This window comes from Chrysemys picta, chromosome 1, assembly GCF_011386835.1.
Source record: "Chrysemys picta bellii isolate R12L10 chromosome 1, ASM1138683v2, whole genome shotgun sequence".
Lineage (NCBI taxonomy): Eukaryota > Metazoa > Chordata > Testudines > Emydidae > Chrysemys > Chrysemys picta.
The window spans coordinates 190,574,939-190,594,303 of NC_088791.1; the positions used below are offsets into that span (position 1 = coordinate 190,574,939).

At 41.0% G+C, this 19,365-nt stretch overlaps 1 protein-coding gene across 1 annotated transcript; it reads left to right on the plus strand.

Moving 5' to 3' along the window:
• The first annotated feature begins 15,654 nt into the window (after positions 1 to 15,654).
• On the plus strand, positions 15,655 to 18,033 carry OLIG1 (oligodendrocyte transcription factor 1). Its single transcript, XM_005283923.5, has one exon. It carries the CDS (start codon positions 15,885 to 15,887, stop codon positions 16,569 to 16,571), a length of 687 nt encoding a protein of 228 aa, XP_005283980.2. The 5' UTR covers positions 15,655 to 15,884; the 3' UTR covers positions 16,572 to 18,033.
• The last annotated feature ends 1,332 nt before the right edge of the window (positions 18,034 to 19,365 follow it).

Consider the following 19,365-nt stretch of genomic DNA (forward strand, 5'->3'; position numbering starts at 1 on the left):
ACAGGCACTGTAACTAGGAAAGTGGTGATGAATTGAATAGAGATGAAACAAAGAGACAGGTCCTGGTTAGGAAGGCTGCAAAGGAGCTAGGTTATTGAACCATACCCACGTGTAGATTCACTTACAGTATATGCTATATAATTTTACAATTAAAATATTATTTATTGCATAAAAAAGTATGGTAAAAAGAAAGTTAAGGCTGCAATGTCAAGCTCTCAAAAGTTAGGAAAAGACAAATTTAAGCAACAGAGGGTCCGGTAGCACCTTTAAGACTAACAGAAGTATTGGAGCATAAGCTTTCGTGGGTGAATGCCCACTTCATCAGATTTAAGGTTGCTTAATCAGCCTTCTTGTGCATATGCATCATGATATTGTCTTTCATTACATTACACTTTTTTTTCCTAGAGAACCCTGCCTCATTCAGCACAAAGGATGAATCTGCTCTGGAGATGAACCAGGGTTGTGCAGTGAAGGAGGCTGTTGTCTGTAGGACCCCTGCCTCATTTGTGGAAGAAGTTAGAAGGTGAGCCGTGAATTGCAGGAGACTGCAGGAAGAGAAAGGAGGGTCTGGTGGTTAAGGTTAAGAACATAGCCCTGGTGAATTGGGTTCTACCCTTGCTTCTGCCAGAGTTCCTATGGGATGCTGGGCAAATCACTTGAACCAAACTTTTCATAAAGGGTCACTAATTGTGTGTGCCTCAATTTCTGGGTGCTGGACTTGAGACACCTCAAGCATGATTTTCAGTCCTCTTTAAGGTGTCTGAAGATGGGCACCAGAAACTGACACACAAAATCACTAGTCACTTCTGAAAATGTAAGTCCTTGTGTAGTGACATTAGGCAACACTGGCTGCCTTTAGTTAATTTGGGAGTGAGGGAGCCAGAGAAATGTACAAACTCCTGAGTGGGTTCAAAATTCCCTAAATATTCTTTACAAGCAAGCCCTGTCTCTTTTCAAGCACAAAGGATGTTACAAATGCTTTGGAGCACATAGGGGAAATCAGTATGCATTTTTCAGCAATGGTGCAGACGCACCATAGCCACTAATGATGAAAATGCTAGAGTGGACAGGGCTCTGATGTTCTTACCACTGTGCCATGAAAGCTCCCCCATGACTTGAACTGCTATTCTCTTCCGTCTTAGCACTGATGCTAGTGCACATCTTGGCTGCACTGAGATGGCAGGATCCATCCCTAAGTAATAACCTCTTAGTTAATTAAGGAGCAGAGCTGAACAGAGTCAGATTAAGGAAGAAGGAAATCCTAGGTTCAGGAGTTGCTTCCTGGCGCTTGTGTTTGAAGAGGGTGGAGCGGAGATGGAAGTGATTGCCTCTGTCTGGAAAGAGGAAGCAAGCTGCATGTCTACTTGAAGTATCAGACCAGTACCTCATAATTAAGGTATGTGTGAAATCTCAGGCAACCCTAGTATCTGACTTTTTAAGAGGTCTGTGCTTAAGGAAGACCCTGAAAATAGATATGTCACTTCCTCTCCCCTCCCCTTATCCTGACCCTCTTAATTTACTTTGTGTATTATGATGTACTTGGTATATTTGGACACATTAATAAAAAGAAAGAAAGAAAGAAAGAAAGAAAGAAAGAAAGAAAGAAAGAAAGAAAGAAAGAAAGAAAGAAAGAAAGAAAGAAAGAAAGAAAGAAAACCATAGCATTAAGAGTTCCTACCTCTGAGGCTTTGTCTACATGCAACAGTAATACCACTTTAACTATACCCATGTAAGGTAGTATAGCTCCCAAGTGTGGGTGCAGTTACACTGGTAAAGTGCTTATGACCATACAGGAAGAGGAATAATCTATACTAATAGAGGGCGACTTTATACAGGTGTAACTGCATCCACCTGGCTATATCACTTAAAAAAAGGGCTATATCATATAGGGGCTATATCACTTAAAAAAAATCACACCCCTGATTAACAATCTCACTACAAACTGTGCATAGATCAAACCTTAGTCGTTGGGTGGCAGAATTGGACCCAAAATCCATGATAGCACAACTTGTTCTCCAATATTATCCACAGTATTAGAAAATAATTACAACCCCCACCATTCAGATTTGGAGTGGCTTTCTCTCTTTTTTTTGTATAAGTGTGTAAAACTACTCATGAAAAAGGTGGTCTGGGACACACACACGTTTTTGAATCAATAACATACACATCCTACAAAACCAAGATACTATTCTTAAAAGAGGCCTTTAGGAACTGCAATACTGAGGACTGACTTACGATGACATAATAAATATACAAATAAGATTTCATTTCTTGAGACAACTAAAGAGGAAAAATATCAGTAGTTAATTAACAAAATTGTCCTTAATCCTAACTATACAAGACAACACTTCTGAAATAAATAAATAAATAAATTATAAAATTATATTAGCAGAGATCAGTTCAGCCTTTTTGTATGTGTTACTAAATGAAGTTTAATGTGTTGAAAATATATTCATTATAATGTATTAAGAGCCAATTTTCATTTTGTTTGTATTCCTAAGAGTGTGACAGTGTCTTGTTTGCAACTGCCCCTGGGTATAAGCTATCATTGTGTAACTTAATTAGATATTCTACATGCTAGTGTGAGGGACATATGTCTATTCACTATAACAAACATCAAGTGTCTGCCACATGCTTTAATGTTTCTGCTATATTGAAATAAAGACAGAGCAAGTGCAAGCTCTCCCAAGGACCTGTGGCCCCAAACAGCTTGAACACAATCAGCCAGCATTCACTGATTGGTTACAGTTTATTAACAGCCTATAAACTTCTCATCTGCTTATGGGGACTAGTTAGCTTATGGGGACTAGCCAAAAACAGCACAATTGCTCTTCAGCAATGAATCTATATTTTTAATATTGTTATTCCTTGGCTTTTTTTCTTTCCAACTCAAATATTGTTACTTTAAAAATGGCATGATTGCTCAGTGGAAAAAAAAATCTACATAAAGCCATCAAAACATGATCTAAATATCTACTGTTACTTTTCTTTGTTCTTTTAGATAACTTTACATCATTACAAACTACAGTTGGGAAACAGGATGAGAAAATTATGTACTGGTGAGATTTCAAAATGCTATCTTCTCAGGGAGAAGAAATTCATTGTGCTGGATCACTGGTATTCAACAAGTATTTGCTGTCGAAATTTTTCTCATAAAAAAAAAGGAATGTAAGATTCTGATAAAATATAACAGTAAATAATATCATGAAAGAGAGTTTTGCTGTCTTCACTGCATACTACATGACACAGGAGGTTGCCAGCTGCCCCAGTAAATCTCAGACACTTACATCTAACTTGACTTTGATCCTGAAAAAAAAAAACATACACACATGCTTAACTTTAAGCACTGGGAGCAGTCTCATTGACTTCGGTGGCACTATTCACAGTGTTAAGCACAGGCATAAGTCTTTCAGATCAGGGCCTCACTTCATGCTAGAACAAATATATAGATTGTTTAGGGCTTGTGGATGAGTATTGTTTGATGGTGCCTCCAGTAATTCACAGCAGCCTTTTCCTTTCTTGCCCACGTCAGAGGTAGGCTTTTCTCCTTTTATCTCATAGCTGCTACTTTTTCCTCTACTGATGTGGGAAAGTTATATATTAGATACATGTTTGCAAAAATTGGACAAATTAAAACTTGAGAATATATAAAATTGCTTCCATTACAGACGAAACCAAACTCCATTACATTTAAAAGTCCTTGTCTGTCACTAGCTAAGAAGGCTGCACACTATGTTGAAGATGTAGAGCAAAACCCTTACCAAAGCCCATCTTCAACCCTAACCCTTACCAAAGCCCATCTTCAATGGCCAACTCTCCATCTTCAGTAACTAAAATTATCTCCAAAGTCTCCAGTATACTTTCACTTGGCCTGCTTCAGGAGAGAATTAGCATCTTGCTGAGATGGTGTGCCTGTTCTTAGAAAATAATGCCGGCCTCATATAGGAATGCTGGTGGCAGAAGGAAATTAGACGTTTGCTGACAGCAACCAACTGTGGTCAAGGAGCAAAATCTTAGACCAGTGGAACGTTATTTTATCTCTCTATAGACATAGATACCCTGCATTATCATTTTGATACTGGGCTTGTCTTTTAGGTCCAGTCCTCTCAAAGGCTTACAATATGGCGTTGACCCTGAAATTAGGTCAATGGATCTCTGCGCCTGGGCAAAGCCCAAAGCAGAATTAGGGCCTATGTTTCAAATAGTTTGAGAATGGTTACAGCCAAATATGGTTGTAAAGTGATGTGTCTACACACAATATGGTTATAAACCATGCTACAATTGAGTTCAGCAGCCATGCAATGGATTGGCTAGTGAATAGTTTACAGTGTGTTTTCTGATGTATCAGGTTTTAAAAATCAAGAAAACCTGATACATGTTGGACACAAACAGTCATGAAACCTTGCTAGTTAAAACAGTGCCGAAAAGTTTGTCACGCTTGACAAATGTTTGTCTCTAGTATGGGTTTGATCCCAGCATGACAGGGCCTTTCTGTGTTAAACTGATTTACTGTCACAGTCAATTTATGAGAAAACACATTGTGTTAAAGGAGTCAACCTGTGATTTTTAACTGGGTAACATTTTTAAAAGGTTTCACATTGTATTTACTGTAATTTAGATTGAAGTACCAAAACCCATAAAATCATTATTCCAAACTAGAGATTGGATCTGAACACCCTTAGATTTCAGGGGTTCAGAGTAAGAAAACTCTTACCTCTACCAAAGAATCAATAAAAGTCACAGATCTGAATCACATCTCAGGGGTAGGTGGATTTCAGATCCTGGATGTCCATTCTTCTGTCTCTGGTAACTCATGAAGTAAAATCCGAACTCTAAGGTCAACTGTTAAACTAACCCTTTCTTCCCTTCCCCTCAAACATACACCTCACTGTGAACTTGTTCCAGCACTGACTGAAGTCAATGAGAAACTTTCCATTGACCTCAATGGGTGCTGGATCAGGCCTAAATAACATACAGTCTCCGGATACCTAGATGAGTGTTGACAAGATAAAGAACTAAAACACTAATAATAACTTTTTAATGATTTTTTTAAATGAATACGCGTTTAAAACATTTTTCACCACTAACATGGTTGGATGGTTAGTTCTCATGGTGTGGCTTGGACAGCATAGAAGTCACCGAATGCATTATGCACTCCATGATGTTCTGTCCTGAGCCAAATCTAGTGTGTTACAAGTTAGGATGCCTTTGATGCCTAAAGGGGTGTTAGGTCTTCTGTAGGGGATTTCCCCTCCTGCTTTTATTGGGTCAAAGTCAAAGAGGATTCTCATAGGGAAATTGGTAGGCATTTGATGCAGATGCCCATACCACCCTAGAGAATATTGGTGATTGTTTGAAGGATCAGAACCTGGTTAGTTAGAAAACAGATCTCTTCATACGACTTGAATTCATACCAATTGAGATTTTCAATCATCTGAAGATGCTTCATATGGATGGTGACCAATTTCTTTTCAGTCCTGACAGTGAGGAGCCAAGTTTCAGTCCCAGGGGTCAGGATACTGATTGCTGAGGCACCATATATCTTCAGCTTCATCTCTCTACTTATCAGGATGTTTGGTTTGCAAAAGACATTATTGACGAGGCACCCCATACTGATGATGCTTTTGCATTGTGAGCTTCAAGTCCTCTCTCTGTGCAGCCCTTGTTATCAACAATCTCAACTAGGTGGTTGCCCACTGAGATGCTGGAGCCCATAGCGGGTTCAAAATCACTGAAAGAAGAATTCTGATTCAGGCCAACTTTTCCCACTGAGTTTTCCAGAGCTTTAAATGCCCCAAACCAACTCACTCATTGATTCAATAGCTAGTGCTATATTGTTGGCAAAGCTGACGTTGGTGAGGTTATCATCATGAAGGTGTATGCCTAACATGCACTTACTTAGTGTCTGATCAAGCACATAATCTACGATGGCATCGAAAAATTCTGGGGCAGAATGCATCCTTGCCAAACACCTGACCTAATTCAAAATAAGGCAATTCTTTTCCCTTTTACAAGAATGCAGTTTGAGGAGTGACCATACAGAAGACGGAACATTCTACAGAGCTTGTCAGAAAGGCCTGCATGTTTCAAGATCAGCCAAAGCAACTCCCTGTCAACAGAGTCAAAAGGCTTCCTTGATATCCACAAATGCAATGAGAATGAGGTGCTTGAATTCTTGTGCGTTCTCGATAAGCTGGCCTGACACACTGTAAAGATTTGCTCCATCATAGAACAGCCAATAGTGAAGCCAGCTTGTTGAGGTCTTCTCTTGCTCCTTGAGATATCAGCAGCCCAGGCCAACAAGACAGAAACAACTCGTTCCCTGAGACCACTACCATTGCTCAAGCATATCCTGATAATTGCTTTCAGATATCACATATTTACATTTAGTAAATCAGTGCCTTCTGGCTCAATAATTTTTATTCACTTGGATTTGTATTCATATTTATAAAAACATGCAAAAGGTGACATACTCCAGACACCTTTATCAAAAGTAAAAAATACACAATCAAAATGTGGGTTTATTGTAGATGGAAAACTAAAATTTTCTGTTTATCCCCTAATGAAGACTTGCTAAAGTAGGATACAATTAGAACTAATCCACACTGTCGACTGTATCAGGGCCATAGGTGATTTTGGCTGAACTGATCTCGCTAAGTATAAGCGAGAGGTAATTTATTTTTACTGTAGAATTCTGGGCCTCATATGTGCAGTGGCTGCTAATTATTATACCAAATTGGTCTATATTCTGTGCGAGGTTTCTGTAGTGTGCTATGCCATGCTGTCCCCCTGGTATTGTTTGCTTTACATATCAATCATCTGAAATATAAAATCCCTAAAAATCACTCCTCTTCCTGTAATACACTATTAATAATTTAGCCAAAAGAATTCTGCTCTCAGCAGAACTAACCAAACTCTTCAGGAGAAGAAGTTTAACATGCTTTTTATTTCGCTACATTGCAAAATGATAGCTCTTTGTGTTGCTGGAAAAAGCTTCCCCTGAAGTAGTTTCCAGCCACTGTCGATTTTCATTCTATCATTAACATATAACATCTGGTGCTACTAAGTCATAATGTCACGTACAAAAAAATCAGCTCCTTCTCATCTTAGCATTTTACACACATACACACCCCTACCTATTTTCATTTGCAAATATACAAACTTGAATACCCAAGTAATACAACAAAAATTTGCAAAAAACCAAAACCAAAAAACAAACAAAAAAAGGTTGGCTAAGCCCAACAGGCTTTTTAAAAAAATATTTATTTTTTCTAGTATGTGTGTGTAATATACACACAGAGAAGGAATGCATGTGTACAAATGTGTTATATATGTGCATATATACTGTTTATATATTATATACACAGGCACACACAATAAAAAAAGAAAAAAGAAGACTACCCATTATTCTCCAATCTGTCTACATTCTGAATGATTATATGTAGCTAATTAATACCAAACAGTATATAAGTCTAATATCTTTATAGTCAATTCAAAAAGAAATATGTCAAGAATATGAGTTTTGCTGCTTTATGCTCCTGTTTTTGGGGAAATTTTATACATTGCATCCAAGTAGTGAAGTAATATTTATCCCTGTGAAGACTGGTAAGTAATCTATCCATCACCAATGTGTCTCATATGCAAACATGCCATGGCCTCACTGTGAGGACCACACCTCAGAGAGTCAGCAACTGGGAAAGAGTGGGAGCTGTGCACTGCATTCTGGGGGATAACTACTAGGAAACTCCCAGAGCGCACTTGACAGCAATGTGGTGTTGGTGATTTTAGCAATTTGGTGAATTCATTATTTTCCATACTCTATCACATCCTTCTTGTTACATGTTCATAAAATGAACATGAATTATTTTTTTCATTGTGTTTTTGTTAAAAATGTTTTGGTTATCTGGTCTGTTATCCCAAAGCCCTTCTCCCCATAATAGTCCGATTGCAGTTCTTGGAGGGAATTTGTGCACATTACAAAATGACTGTATACAGGGCAAAAGCCCACATTTTTAAAGGTGATTTAGACATTGCTCCACTTGCAAGTGTTTGCAAGGCTTAAAAGATTTAGATAGCTAAGTCCTATTTTAAAAAGTGCCTTAGGAGCCTAAGTCTCATTGACTTTCAGTGAAATTTACATTGCTTAAGTCACTTTTGAAAATGGGACATAGCTGTCCAAGTCGCTAGGGCCTTGCAACACTGAGTGGAGTGACACTTAAATACCTTTCCAAATCTGGGCCAGTCTCTCCTATTCAAAGAACAAATTACTACTACATACTCAGCCTCTCTCTCGGTGATTATAACAATGGTAGCATTGCAAGGGAAAGAGGACCTATAGAGCATCTCAGAGAGGACAGTTTTCCCTGTATGATTTGAAACTCAGGATATGGCCAGGAATGCTACAGAAGTGTCATACGTTAGGACTGTGGTGCATAGGCAGAGCTGTGCTGTTAGCATTGAGCACAGAAACGATACACTATTATATTTTCTCTTTCACAAACACCAAATTCACACAAGGACTGATCTTGCAAGGTGCTGTTTAGTTCAAATTCCCATTGATATTGATGGGAGTTGAGAGTTCTCAGCATATCACAGTATCAGGCTTACAATGGTTAAATGCAAAACGGGCCATTCTGAGGACAAGGGAAAAACAATCAGAGACATTGTACCAGGCCCAGCCTTGGTGCAAGCAGTGATGGATTGATTAAGGACTTCAGGAAGGCTTGATTGACTCTCCTTTCCTGTGACTCCAACCTTTTTAGTCAGGGGGTGCAGAGGCAACATCTCTTCTCCCCACTCGGCAGCTTGGAAATATTCCAATACCATACAGAGTATACCATGTAAACTCTGCTAGGGGGTGGAAGATAGAAGCAATAATGTATTTTCTCTGTAAATACATGTGATTTATGCTACCTAAGTGCCTAATTGCCACCGTAAGGCTCTAGGTAGTTAAACGATTACCGTAACACTTACAGTAAATCAGTACTGTATGTCAGTGTCTGACCCAAGACATCGCACATGTAAGAGAGAACACAGTTCAGACACATGAGGATGGGAGGTCTGAAAAATCAGTCTCATTAGAAAGGGGTTAGACTTTAAAAGTGAAACAAGACACAAAAAGGGCTCATTTGGATCCAACACTCCACTTAGGAGCTTCCATGTTTATGAACCTGAGCAGTGGGGGATTAATTAAGCCCTAACTGGGTCTTGTTTAACTCCATCAACTACAGCTTTTCCAGTCTAGTAGGTTTTATAGATATCACATCTTTAAATAGTTGAACTGTTATTTTTTTGTAACTTATTACCCTTCTGTGAAAAGAGTTTGACCTTTCTTCATTAAAGCTCTAATTCAGCGAGGTACTTAACCAGGTGCCTATCTTTAAGCAATGTCATCCCTGGAACTACTCACACGCTTAAAGATAGGCAGTTATTTAAGTACCTTGCTGAATTGTGGGCCACAGTGTTGTAGGATGGAATTTCCAAAGGGGCCTAAAGGAGATAAGCACCCAATCCCACTGAATTGTAATGGGATTTAGGCACTTAACTTCCTTAGGCTATATTGAAAATCCCAACTGTAATACTTACACAGTATAGATGTTTGCTGCCTGTATATTAAATACTTGTTTTCATATGTTTCATTAATAAAATTGTTTTAATACAAATATTGATTTGGGAATCAATTTTAGATGTATTAGTAAAATTACATTCTCTAGTCATGTCAGAGCCTGATCCCACCCTCTTTAGGCACTTGGAACAACCTGGTTTCTTCCTTAGCTGACCGGGGTTTTGCTTCCCACAGAAAGAAAGCAGACAGGGATAGATGACAAGGATTTCAAGCCAGCAGAAAGCAAACCAGGTGAAGTTTTGAACAGTATCCTTCTGTTCCCTGTATCCTGTCTACTCTCCATAAAGAGGGAAGCACTTTTATTTACACAGGCTACTGTTATTGCAGGTGTTCTAGGAACTTGGCCACAGTACGTCAGTTAGGCACATTTATTACCTCTTGGATTTCTATAATTAATCATTCATTCCTTTCTAAGAACAAAGAATAGAAGTTTAGCATCTAGCTGCCCTGTCTTCCCTCTCTCTCTAGTCTCTCTGCCAGTACATTCGGCCTGTTTGTTCTCTTTCATTCCTGTTCTTCCTGTTGCATTCTGTCCATTCAATGGGGAAAGAGTGAAACCGGATGGCTGGATTCAGTGCAGGGAAATGACTTCAGAGCTACCTTTGTTTTTTCCCCTCATTTCTTCGAACACACTTAGCCATGTATCACTATGAAAGGGCTTGTTTTAACAGTTTGGAACATCCAATAAGCAAAGCTGTTTCAGCCAGAATCACTCACATCTTTTCGGGCTGACTGAGACTCTGAGCTAAACTGCCAATTTTTTGCAACAAAACTGACCATGACATTGGGCATTGTGTTCTAAATTAGCCACAGCCTTCCAAGCAAATTGTCCCTTTTTATTGTGTCAGTGTAAGCTTCTATAGCATTTGGCTTAGGCTATTGACTTAAGAGAGACTCAACACATATTTTTCTAGTGAGGAGCAATTTTTATTTCCAATTATGTTGAAGTTAAAGTGAACATTTTATTGTCTAGTTTAAACTTGTTTATGAAGAAAAAGGAACTGCCACCTTTATTTTTTATTCATTTTATCTTTCTTTCTGCAAAATTGCCTTGTCATAGTGGATTTCAGTAGGAGAAAGAGAAAGTAGATTCCTATGTATATTATTGGAATATGTTAAGACATTTTATATTAGTAGAATGTAATCAATTGTTGCAGGAGTAAAATATTCTTGCTTTTAACTTTCTATTTGTGTGTGTTTTGAAGCTACTGATGTCTGCAGCAAAATAAAAAAAATGCTCTCAGTATAAATATATTGTTTTTTAATAGCCATATTTAAAATAAAAACCAATAACTGATGTGATCTAATCAGGAAATCAGTTTCAGCTGATTCATTGGATTACTACTGTGTTCATATGAGTGCATCTTGAAAACGGACTGTTAATCTGAAACTTCACGTAAAAGAAAAATCAAATTTGCTATTTACTAGCTATGGGGTTTGAAGAACCCGTTTGCTGGAAAGTACAATCTATTTTGTGAATTTTCAAAACTCAGTCCTTTTGCTATCAAAAGCTGTATGTTAGTCTGTTGCTGATCTGCAACATATTGCCCTGATCTGATAAAAGAAGGGAAATAACCGGCTTCTGCTTTACTAACTACATGCATTTTATCTGAACAATTGGCATGACTCAGATCTTCTTCTGATGCTTTTTCATCATCTTAAATCCTCCCCCCCCCCCCCGACAATGAAAGGTAGGTTTTTGACTAAGATAGGTATTTTTATATTAATATGTACACAAACCTAGAAACCCACACTATAGTATGTCTTGGTGGGAGTTGGTGTGAACAAAAGGTAGCATTAGGCTGTTGTGCACCAGTTCTGTCCCATCACAGAATCCTTACACTGGTTGCCTATGGCAGTTATAGATGGTGAACATGATTCTACTCTCACTAACACAGGTGTAAATCAGGAGTAACTTCACTGAAGTCAGTGGAGTTCACCACAACAAACCACTCAAACCTACTAGCTGTTTCTCACACTCCATCCCTCACCCAAATCTATCATCTGTTCTCCCTTCTGCCCCCCAAATCTATCATCTGTTCTCCCTTCTGCCCCTCACCACATTCCCTTAACCTGTTTACCTGACAGGTAGCAGCAGCAGGAGGGGAAAGGGAAGTCCAAGAAGAAGAAGTTGCACCCCCAACAGTAGCTTTACAGCTGTCTTCCCTTCCCCATCAGAAGTGGGATTGGGGGCAGGGGAGCCCCAGAAATCCTTTCCTCTCTCATATCACAGTCTCCATAGGTTGTCCTAATCCTGAAAGATGTTCTGGCCAGACTGAACAAGAAGAGCGAACAAGATGACATCACCACCTTCATCAAGTTCAACATCCTATGCAACACCTGTGATGTAAACATGAGGTTCCTGTTATTACCCAGTCTCTTGTGTGTCAATTCCCCTATTTCTACTCCCTCTTACCCATCTTTTTCTGCTTGCATTCTGTCTAATAGCTTAGTCAGCCACAACAAATCCACCCTTGCACTTATAAACAATTCTGATAAAGGCTGACCAAGTGCTACGACTGTGATTTCCAGCAGCTACACTGCAAATATGAGACAGTCAGAGAGAGGAATTGCATTTTCTTTTCTGCTGTTTCTCTCTCTCTCTTCCCCCCTTGGTTTTGTTTTATTTAGTCTTAAAAGGAGGAGGATTGAATTTCAACAACAGAAATTGAACAGCTATTGAGTTTTAAAATGGGTTTTTTCCCCCATGGAAAAAAACCTAACAGAGCCTTTTCTATTAAAGAAGTCTAAGCAGTAATTCAACAGCTTTGAGACTGGTGTGTTATACTGAATTACTATCACCATTATCTTTCAAAAGAAAAGAAAGGAGAATGGGATAAGTGTGTATGCACGTGTGTACACGTGCATGCCTGTACAGTATCTAACACAGTAGAGTCCTGTCATGATTTGAGCCTCTGGGCTCTACTGCAATACAAATAATTATCATTAATAATAAATCATTGGAGAAAGGAAAAATTAGAAACAGGAAGGGGAGGAGGAAGGGGATGAAGAAACTTGTTTACATTCTAAATGTTCTCCCTCCCTGGCTTCAATTGGTACAAGCGGAAAAAGGATTTAATTTCTGACCCATCCCTGACAATGGCTCCTCTAGTCAGAGAATCAGATGGGAAGAGAGGAGGAGTTGGTTACAAAACAGGGCCACTGAGTCCCTGTTCCTCCATTCCTGGGCTTGGTGTAGCAACTGTAAGGGAGCAGGACAGCAGTAAAGGTAGCTTTAAGCCATTGTTGTACTCCTTGTATCACTGGGATAGCCCTGGCATACGTTAGCCTAGGGGTTGCTCTAACTTATGTTCTGGCTGAAATGACCTGCTGTGGGTCACCTGCCAAGTGAGAATAGCTGGAGTGTGGTGCATTCTAGTCACAGACCCTTCCCTGATATGCTCCCATGTCAGGATTTGGGAGAGGGCTGACAGAGAGCTTTTTCAGTAGCTCTCTGCTGGCTGTGGAACACCCCTTACATGAGATATTCCCAAGGGATTTCCATCCTCTTCATGCTACCAGAACAGGAAAAGAGATATTAACTCTTCTGGAGATATTAACTCCTATGGAGTTTAAAGTGGTCATTTCAACAAGCTTTAATCAATCAATCTACCTTATGGAAATGATCCTGGGGAAAAGTCACCATAGTTTCAGTTCTTTGAGTATATGGACTCTTAGTCAATATTCTGACATGTTTTCTGACTTTGTCCAAGGCAGGTCCAATAATTTCATGGCCAGTTCATCCAACAAAAGACAAACAGCTTGAATTTCGGAGGCAGTAGCCTCTTTGATATCTTCTTCTGATCCTTTCTAAAGTGTACAAAGCTTCTTGTTTTTATGCAGTATGCTAAGTTAATGTACATATTTTTGTAAGAAGTAGTAGGGTAATGTGGAGAATATTTCTATTTTCAAAATACTATTGAAAATCAGGTGCCCAATATATGCATGTTTCAGCTGTGGTTTTCCTGTGCATATTCACAAAGAATGGCTGAGAGACTGGAGGATCTATTAATCAGTTTTCCCGTTTAAAACAAAAAATATCTCCTCACAAGCAAGGAGGTGAAGCAACAGCATTGGCGCAAAAACATATGAAGTACCTTTCGCTAAAAATTATTTTACTTTGCGCCTGAAAAGTATGCTGAGCAGACTTCCAACAGCGTGCAGAATTTTACTTGCGTAGTTTGAAATGGGAGCAGAAGTGATGTCCACAGCTCTTTTTTTCCCCCCCCATAAGTATTTCGAGGATACATTTGAAGCGCTGTTATCTGTTTCACAAGCATATTTGCTCTTTAGAAGTATTTTTATGAGCTACAAGGGCAAATTTTTGATGGCACGAAAATTATCCCAACCTGTCTTTCAGTAGTGTGGCAGAATTTTAGTAAGAGGCTCCTACAAGAACTCTCTAACACATCATGCTGTGTTCCATGTTTATCTCTCAAAAGCTATACCTACATAGTCTGGACTTCCACTTTGTTACTACTTCTGATAGAAGCACAGACTCTCTTTGTCAATAAACATATCCTTGACTTTGCTTTGTGTACTTCTTTTCCCAGCACATAAGTTGTGCTCTTGCAGCTGTTCATTCTGCACCAGGAAAAAAAAATAAAGGGAACATTCATTGAGCCCACCAACTCATTTCCTATAGGTTGATGAATAACTTTCAGAGGGTAATGAGTTTTGCTCACTGATGATCTGGGCTGAATCTGAACAGGTGACCTAGAAATGAATGTCTTTAAAGCCTATTCCCAGTAAATACACATTTTTAAAAAGTAGAACTGTTCTTCCACTGAATATTTCTTCTCATCAGACACACTGGCTTCCACTGTTCCCCCCCCCCCCATTCCCTTAACAGCATTAAGGGCTTGATCCCAAGTCCACAGAAATCAATGGAAAGACTCCCATTGAGTTCAATGCACTACAGATCAAGCCCTACTAGGGGAATATCTAGGTTCACAGCATTACATTTAATTTTAGTTGAAAATACAAAGAATTAATGCAATACTTTGTCCCAATCATTGGTTACATACATATTTCTCATATTGAAACAAATGAAAATTTACTATGACTTGTAGAATATGTGAAATCTACTTATCTATTTCTGTTTTTATGCAACTGTTAAACTGCTAGTCTTAAACTGTGGCTACAGAATGACCAGTATGCTATACAAAAAACTGCGAAGTATCACTAATATAACTGTATTTTTACTCAGAACTTAAAGGCAGTTTAGCTGCTCAGTTGTCTATCTAATACATAGAGAGACATGTTTTCCAGCTTGAAGAAGACTCTGTGTAGTTCAAAAGCTTGTCTGTTTCACCAACAGAAGTTGATCTAATAAAGATATTACTTCATCCACCTTGTCTCCCTACTATCCTAGGACAAAACACAACTACTACAACAATGCATATCTAAGAAATACACAGACACAAAGGTAAACATTAATTCAATAACTAGAGATGGGCCTGAACAAAAATTCTGGATATAAGAATTGAGAGGGGGCATTTCATCCACCATCCAAATTTGGCAGTTGGTCCCAACTCTCTATTTTTTTTGGGGGGGGGGGAGCCCATGTCTAATAATAACAACTGGAGGAAGAGGGAATCCTGAAAGGCTTTTTAAAAGGAGCTATGAAAGCAAAGAAAAAGACAAACCAGACACTGCTTTATGTGCTCTGAAAGGGAGAGTCAGTTCAGAAATAAACTCTCTTTTCAATCCCTGGGCAGACATTAACATTCTTGGAAGCAGTCAGAGCCCAGGAGGGGAAGGGGGAGAAATATAGGGAGAAAATAGAGTGTCTCAAATAACAAAGGAAGCTGCCTGGCAAAGCAGAGGAGTCCGTGGGAGGGAAATGGGCTCCGGGATGGCAGCGCTCCTCGGCTGCAGAACTGCCGAGCAAACCTTACAATAAACTTCTTCTTGTTTGCCAAGTGCAACTCTTCCTCCCCGCAGCAGGCGGCAACCAATGAGAGCCCGTCTCTGGCCAGCTTTGCGCTCCCATTGGCTGCCCACCGCCATCCCTTTGCCCAAAGTGGGAGAAATGGATTTAAAGGGCCCCGGCTAGATCATTCCCTTCCCCAGACCTGAGCGACAAGCTCCTCGCGGCAAATGTTTCCTACCCACCGTGGCCACCTTATGTAACGTTAAGTCCAGTACGAAGGACAGCCCTGTGTTCTTGTGCACGCTGCCGCTCCCTGCCCGTCAGGCCCTCCCCCAGCCCTCGCTATGAAGGTTTGCAGCCTCGTCTGAAAGCAGCAGGAGGACCATGTTGAGGCAACAACGCCCAGGTGAGGTGCAGCTGGGGACAGCCCTGTATGAGCTGGTTGGCTACAGGCAGCCCCCCTCCACCTTGCTCACTAAGCAAGTGCATGACAAGCCGGAGCCTGCCCCTGAGCAACAGCAGGGGTTGGGCAGCGCCAGAAGCGGCGGCGGCAGCAAGACTGAGCAGAAAAAGGAGCAGCAGCAGCTGAGGCGAAAGATCAACAGCCGGGAGAGGAAGAGGATGCAGGACCTGAACCTGGCCATGGACGCGCTGCGGGAGGTGATCATGCCCTACTCTGCAGCCCACTGCCAGAGCTCCCCGGGCAGGAAGCTCTCCAAGATCGCCACGCTGCTCCTGGCCAGGAACTACATCCTCTTGCTGGGCAGCTCGCTGCAGGAGCTCAGGCGGATCATTGGGGAGATGAGTGGCTCCGGGCCCAGGGTGCTGCTGGCCGGGCTGCCCCTTTTCGCCGCGCCGGGCTCTGTGCTGCTCACCCCGGGGAACGTGAACCACCCGGACAGCCTGCGGTCCGCCAACAAATACCTCTCGCTGTCCCTGGAGGAGCAGCAGTGCAGCCAGCTGCATTTGGCCGGGGGAGCCAGCCTGTGCACCTGCGCGATCTGCAAGTTCCCTCACTTCATCCCCTCCAGCCTCAGCCTCGCCGCCGTGCAGAGCCAGTTCTCCAAGTGATCGCAGGCGCGGGGCGGCGGGACTCGGGGAGCGGGGTGGGGTGCCAGGCCGGGGACTGCAAGCTCCGGGCTCAGGAGCGCTGGGGTTTTCGGTGCGCTCCGGGCGGCTGGAAGGAACGCGGGCCCGGGCTCCTGGCTGTCTTTTGGGGAAGGGCCGCTGCGGGCAGCTGAGCAACGCTGTGCGGCTCAGGTCCGGTGTGTTCCTGAAGGCGCGTGTTTGCCAGGGCCTGTTTTCAAAGCAGAACCGAGACGGCTGCAGAGCGAACTCCCAGCCCCTTGGCGGGGCGAACCCGCGCTGGGCACAGCTCTCCCACAAGCTGCAGGCCTGGCTGAGTCACGCTGCTGGCGATTCAGCTGGGGTGTGCCAGCCCTGGCCTTGCCGTCGCTGTCTCAGCCATTGCCCGGGGACCCCCTGCATGCGTTCCACAGGTGAAAGGGGAGGAGAGGCCAAAATCATTGTGACACTTGAGTCGAAGACATGGAAAATAATGCCTAAAAGATCCGTTTAATGGAGCATCTTCTACAATGTTTTATTTAGCTAGGAGAGTATCTAATTACTGTAGATGGAAACCGCACCCTGGCTTACTGAGCTACCATTCAGGGTAATAAAGTAACAGGTCTTAAACAACATGTAGAGTTAAAGGTATGTACTAGGCAGTGATTTAAAGGAGACATTACTTTTTGTATGCCGTAATTTTCTCTTTCAGTGACCTAAGCAGAATCCAATTTGTTACCTACTTGCGATCATTTAGAATCCTATAAATGTAGGACTGGAAGGGACCTCCATCTTTAGGAATCTGAATTTTTAGAACTGAATCAAGGTTTGTTTGTTTGGTTTTTAGTCTTGTTGGGGGAGCAGCTTATTATATTTCTAGATTGGTTTAACCACCAATCTAGAAATTTGAGTGTTGCTTGCAAACAAAATGCCACCTTGAACACAAATAAGTACCATAGTTTACTAAAAAGGAGAATGCATTCCTGGCGATATGCATTACTCAGAGAAGATAATCAATTAACTTGATCTAATAGAGGAAAATAAGGTAGGACCCCTATTTTAGGAAAGCAAAAGTTGCCCCCCCACATACTGTGTTAATCCACATGATGCTTTCAGAGGCAGTGTTATTATTGCAGATGTCTAAGAGTAGACAAGGTCAATTCTGAAACATTTTTAAATAAAGATTTTTGAAAAAATACAGAAAGCAGAGTGTTTCTTCATAGCCAGCCTGTACATTAGTTAAAAGACACTGCAAAGAACATGCATCCTCAACATGTGTACTAATACAAGTGAAATATACATTTAAAAGCAATGTTTATGATGGGGTTTTTTGCACTCATTTCTGGGAATGGGTTTTGTTGCTGTGTAGCTTATTTTAATAGCATTTTTTTAACTGTAGTGTTTTATCACTGTATGACCCTTTTACTTGGAACTGTACAGTCATAATAAAACTCTCAATTTCCCTGCATCCTGTCAGCTGTCTTAATGATTGAACAAGATGTTCTTAGCCAGTTGACGATATTTACCTGGTTACAGCTATTAATGATAAAATTGTTTTTATTTCTTGATGTTCAGGGCATAATATAACTAGCTTTAACACTTATTTATTAAGTTATGACCTGGACAAAATGAGTAAGAATTTGTTCCTATAAACAAAGATAGAGCTGGATTCCCACTCATCTAAAGATCATAAAATCACAGAAATGGAGGGCTGAAAGGGAACTCCAGAAGTCATCAAGATCCACCCCCTGCACTGAGGCAGGACCAAGTAAACCTAGCCCATTCCTGGCAGGCATTTGTCTAACCTGTTTTTAGAAACCTCCAATGATGGGGATTCCACAACCTCCCTTGGAAGCCTGTTCCAGAGCTTAACTACCTGTTCTAGTTGGAAAGTGTTTCCTACTATCTAACGTAAATCTCCCCTGCTGCAGATTAAGCCCATTACTTCTTGTTCTGCCTTCAGTGGACATGGAGAACAACTGATCAGTCCTCTCTCTAATAGCTCTTAACATATTTGAGGATGGTTATCACGATCTTTTCTCTCTCTTTTTTCACCCCATCTTCTTGTCTCAAGATTAAACACCCAATTTTTTTAAACATTTCCTGATAGGTTTAGAAAACCTGACCTTTCATCATTTTTTGTTGCTCTCCGCCAGACTCTCTCCAACTTGTGTGGCATTCAGAATTGGATGCAGTACTCCAGTTGAGGCCTCACCAGTGCCCTGTAGTGAGGGACAATTACTTCCTGTGTCTTTGGGTACGTCTACACTTACCTCCGGGTCTGGCGGCAGGCAATCGATGTTCTGGGATCGATCCCGGAAGTGCTCGCCGTCGACGCCGGTACTCCATCTCGGCGAGAGGAGTACGCGGCATCGACGGGGGAGCCTCCCTGCCGCATCTGGACCTGCGGTAAGTTCGGACTAAGGTACTTCGAATTCAGCTACGTTATTAACGTAGCTGAATTTGCATACCTTAGTCCGAAGTGGGGGGTTAGTGTGGACCAGGCCTTACATACAACACTCCTGTTACTACACCCCAGAATGCTATTGGCCTTTTCACAACTGCATCACATTGTTGACTCATTCAATTTGTGATCCACTAAAACCCCAGATCCTTTTTCAGCAGTACTACCACCTAACTAGCCAGTTATTCTCCATTTTGTAGTTGTGCATTTGATTTTTCCTTCCTAAGTGCAAAGTACTTCACTTATCTTTATTGAATTTCATTTTGTTGAATTCAGACCAGTTCTCCAATTTGAATTCTAATCCTGTCCTAGACCCCATTTCCTTAGTTTGCTTAT

Excerpts from the sequence above, each read along its gene's own strand:
- OLIG1 (XM_005283923.5), top strand. The coding sequence starts at position 15,885 with ATGTTGAGGCAACAACGCCCAGGTGAGGTGCAGCTGGGGACAGCCCTG.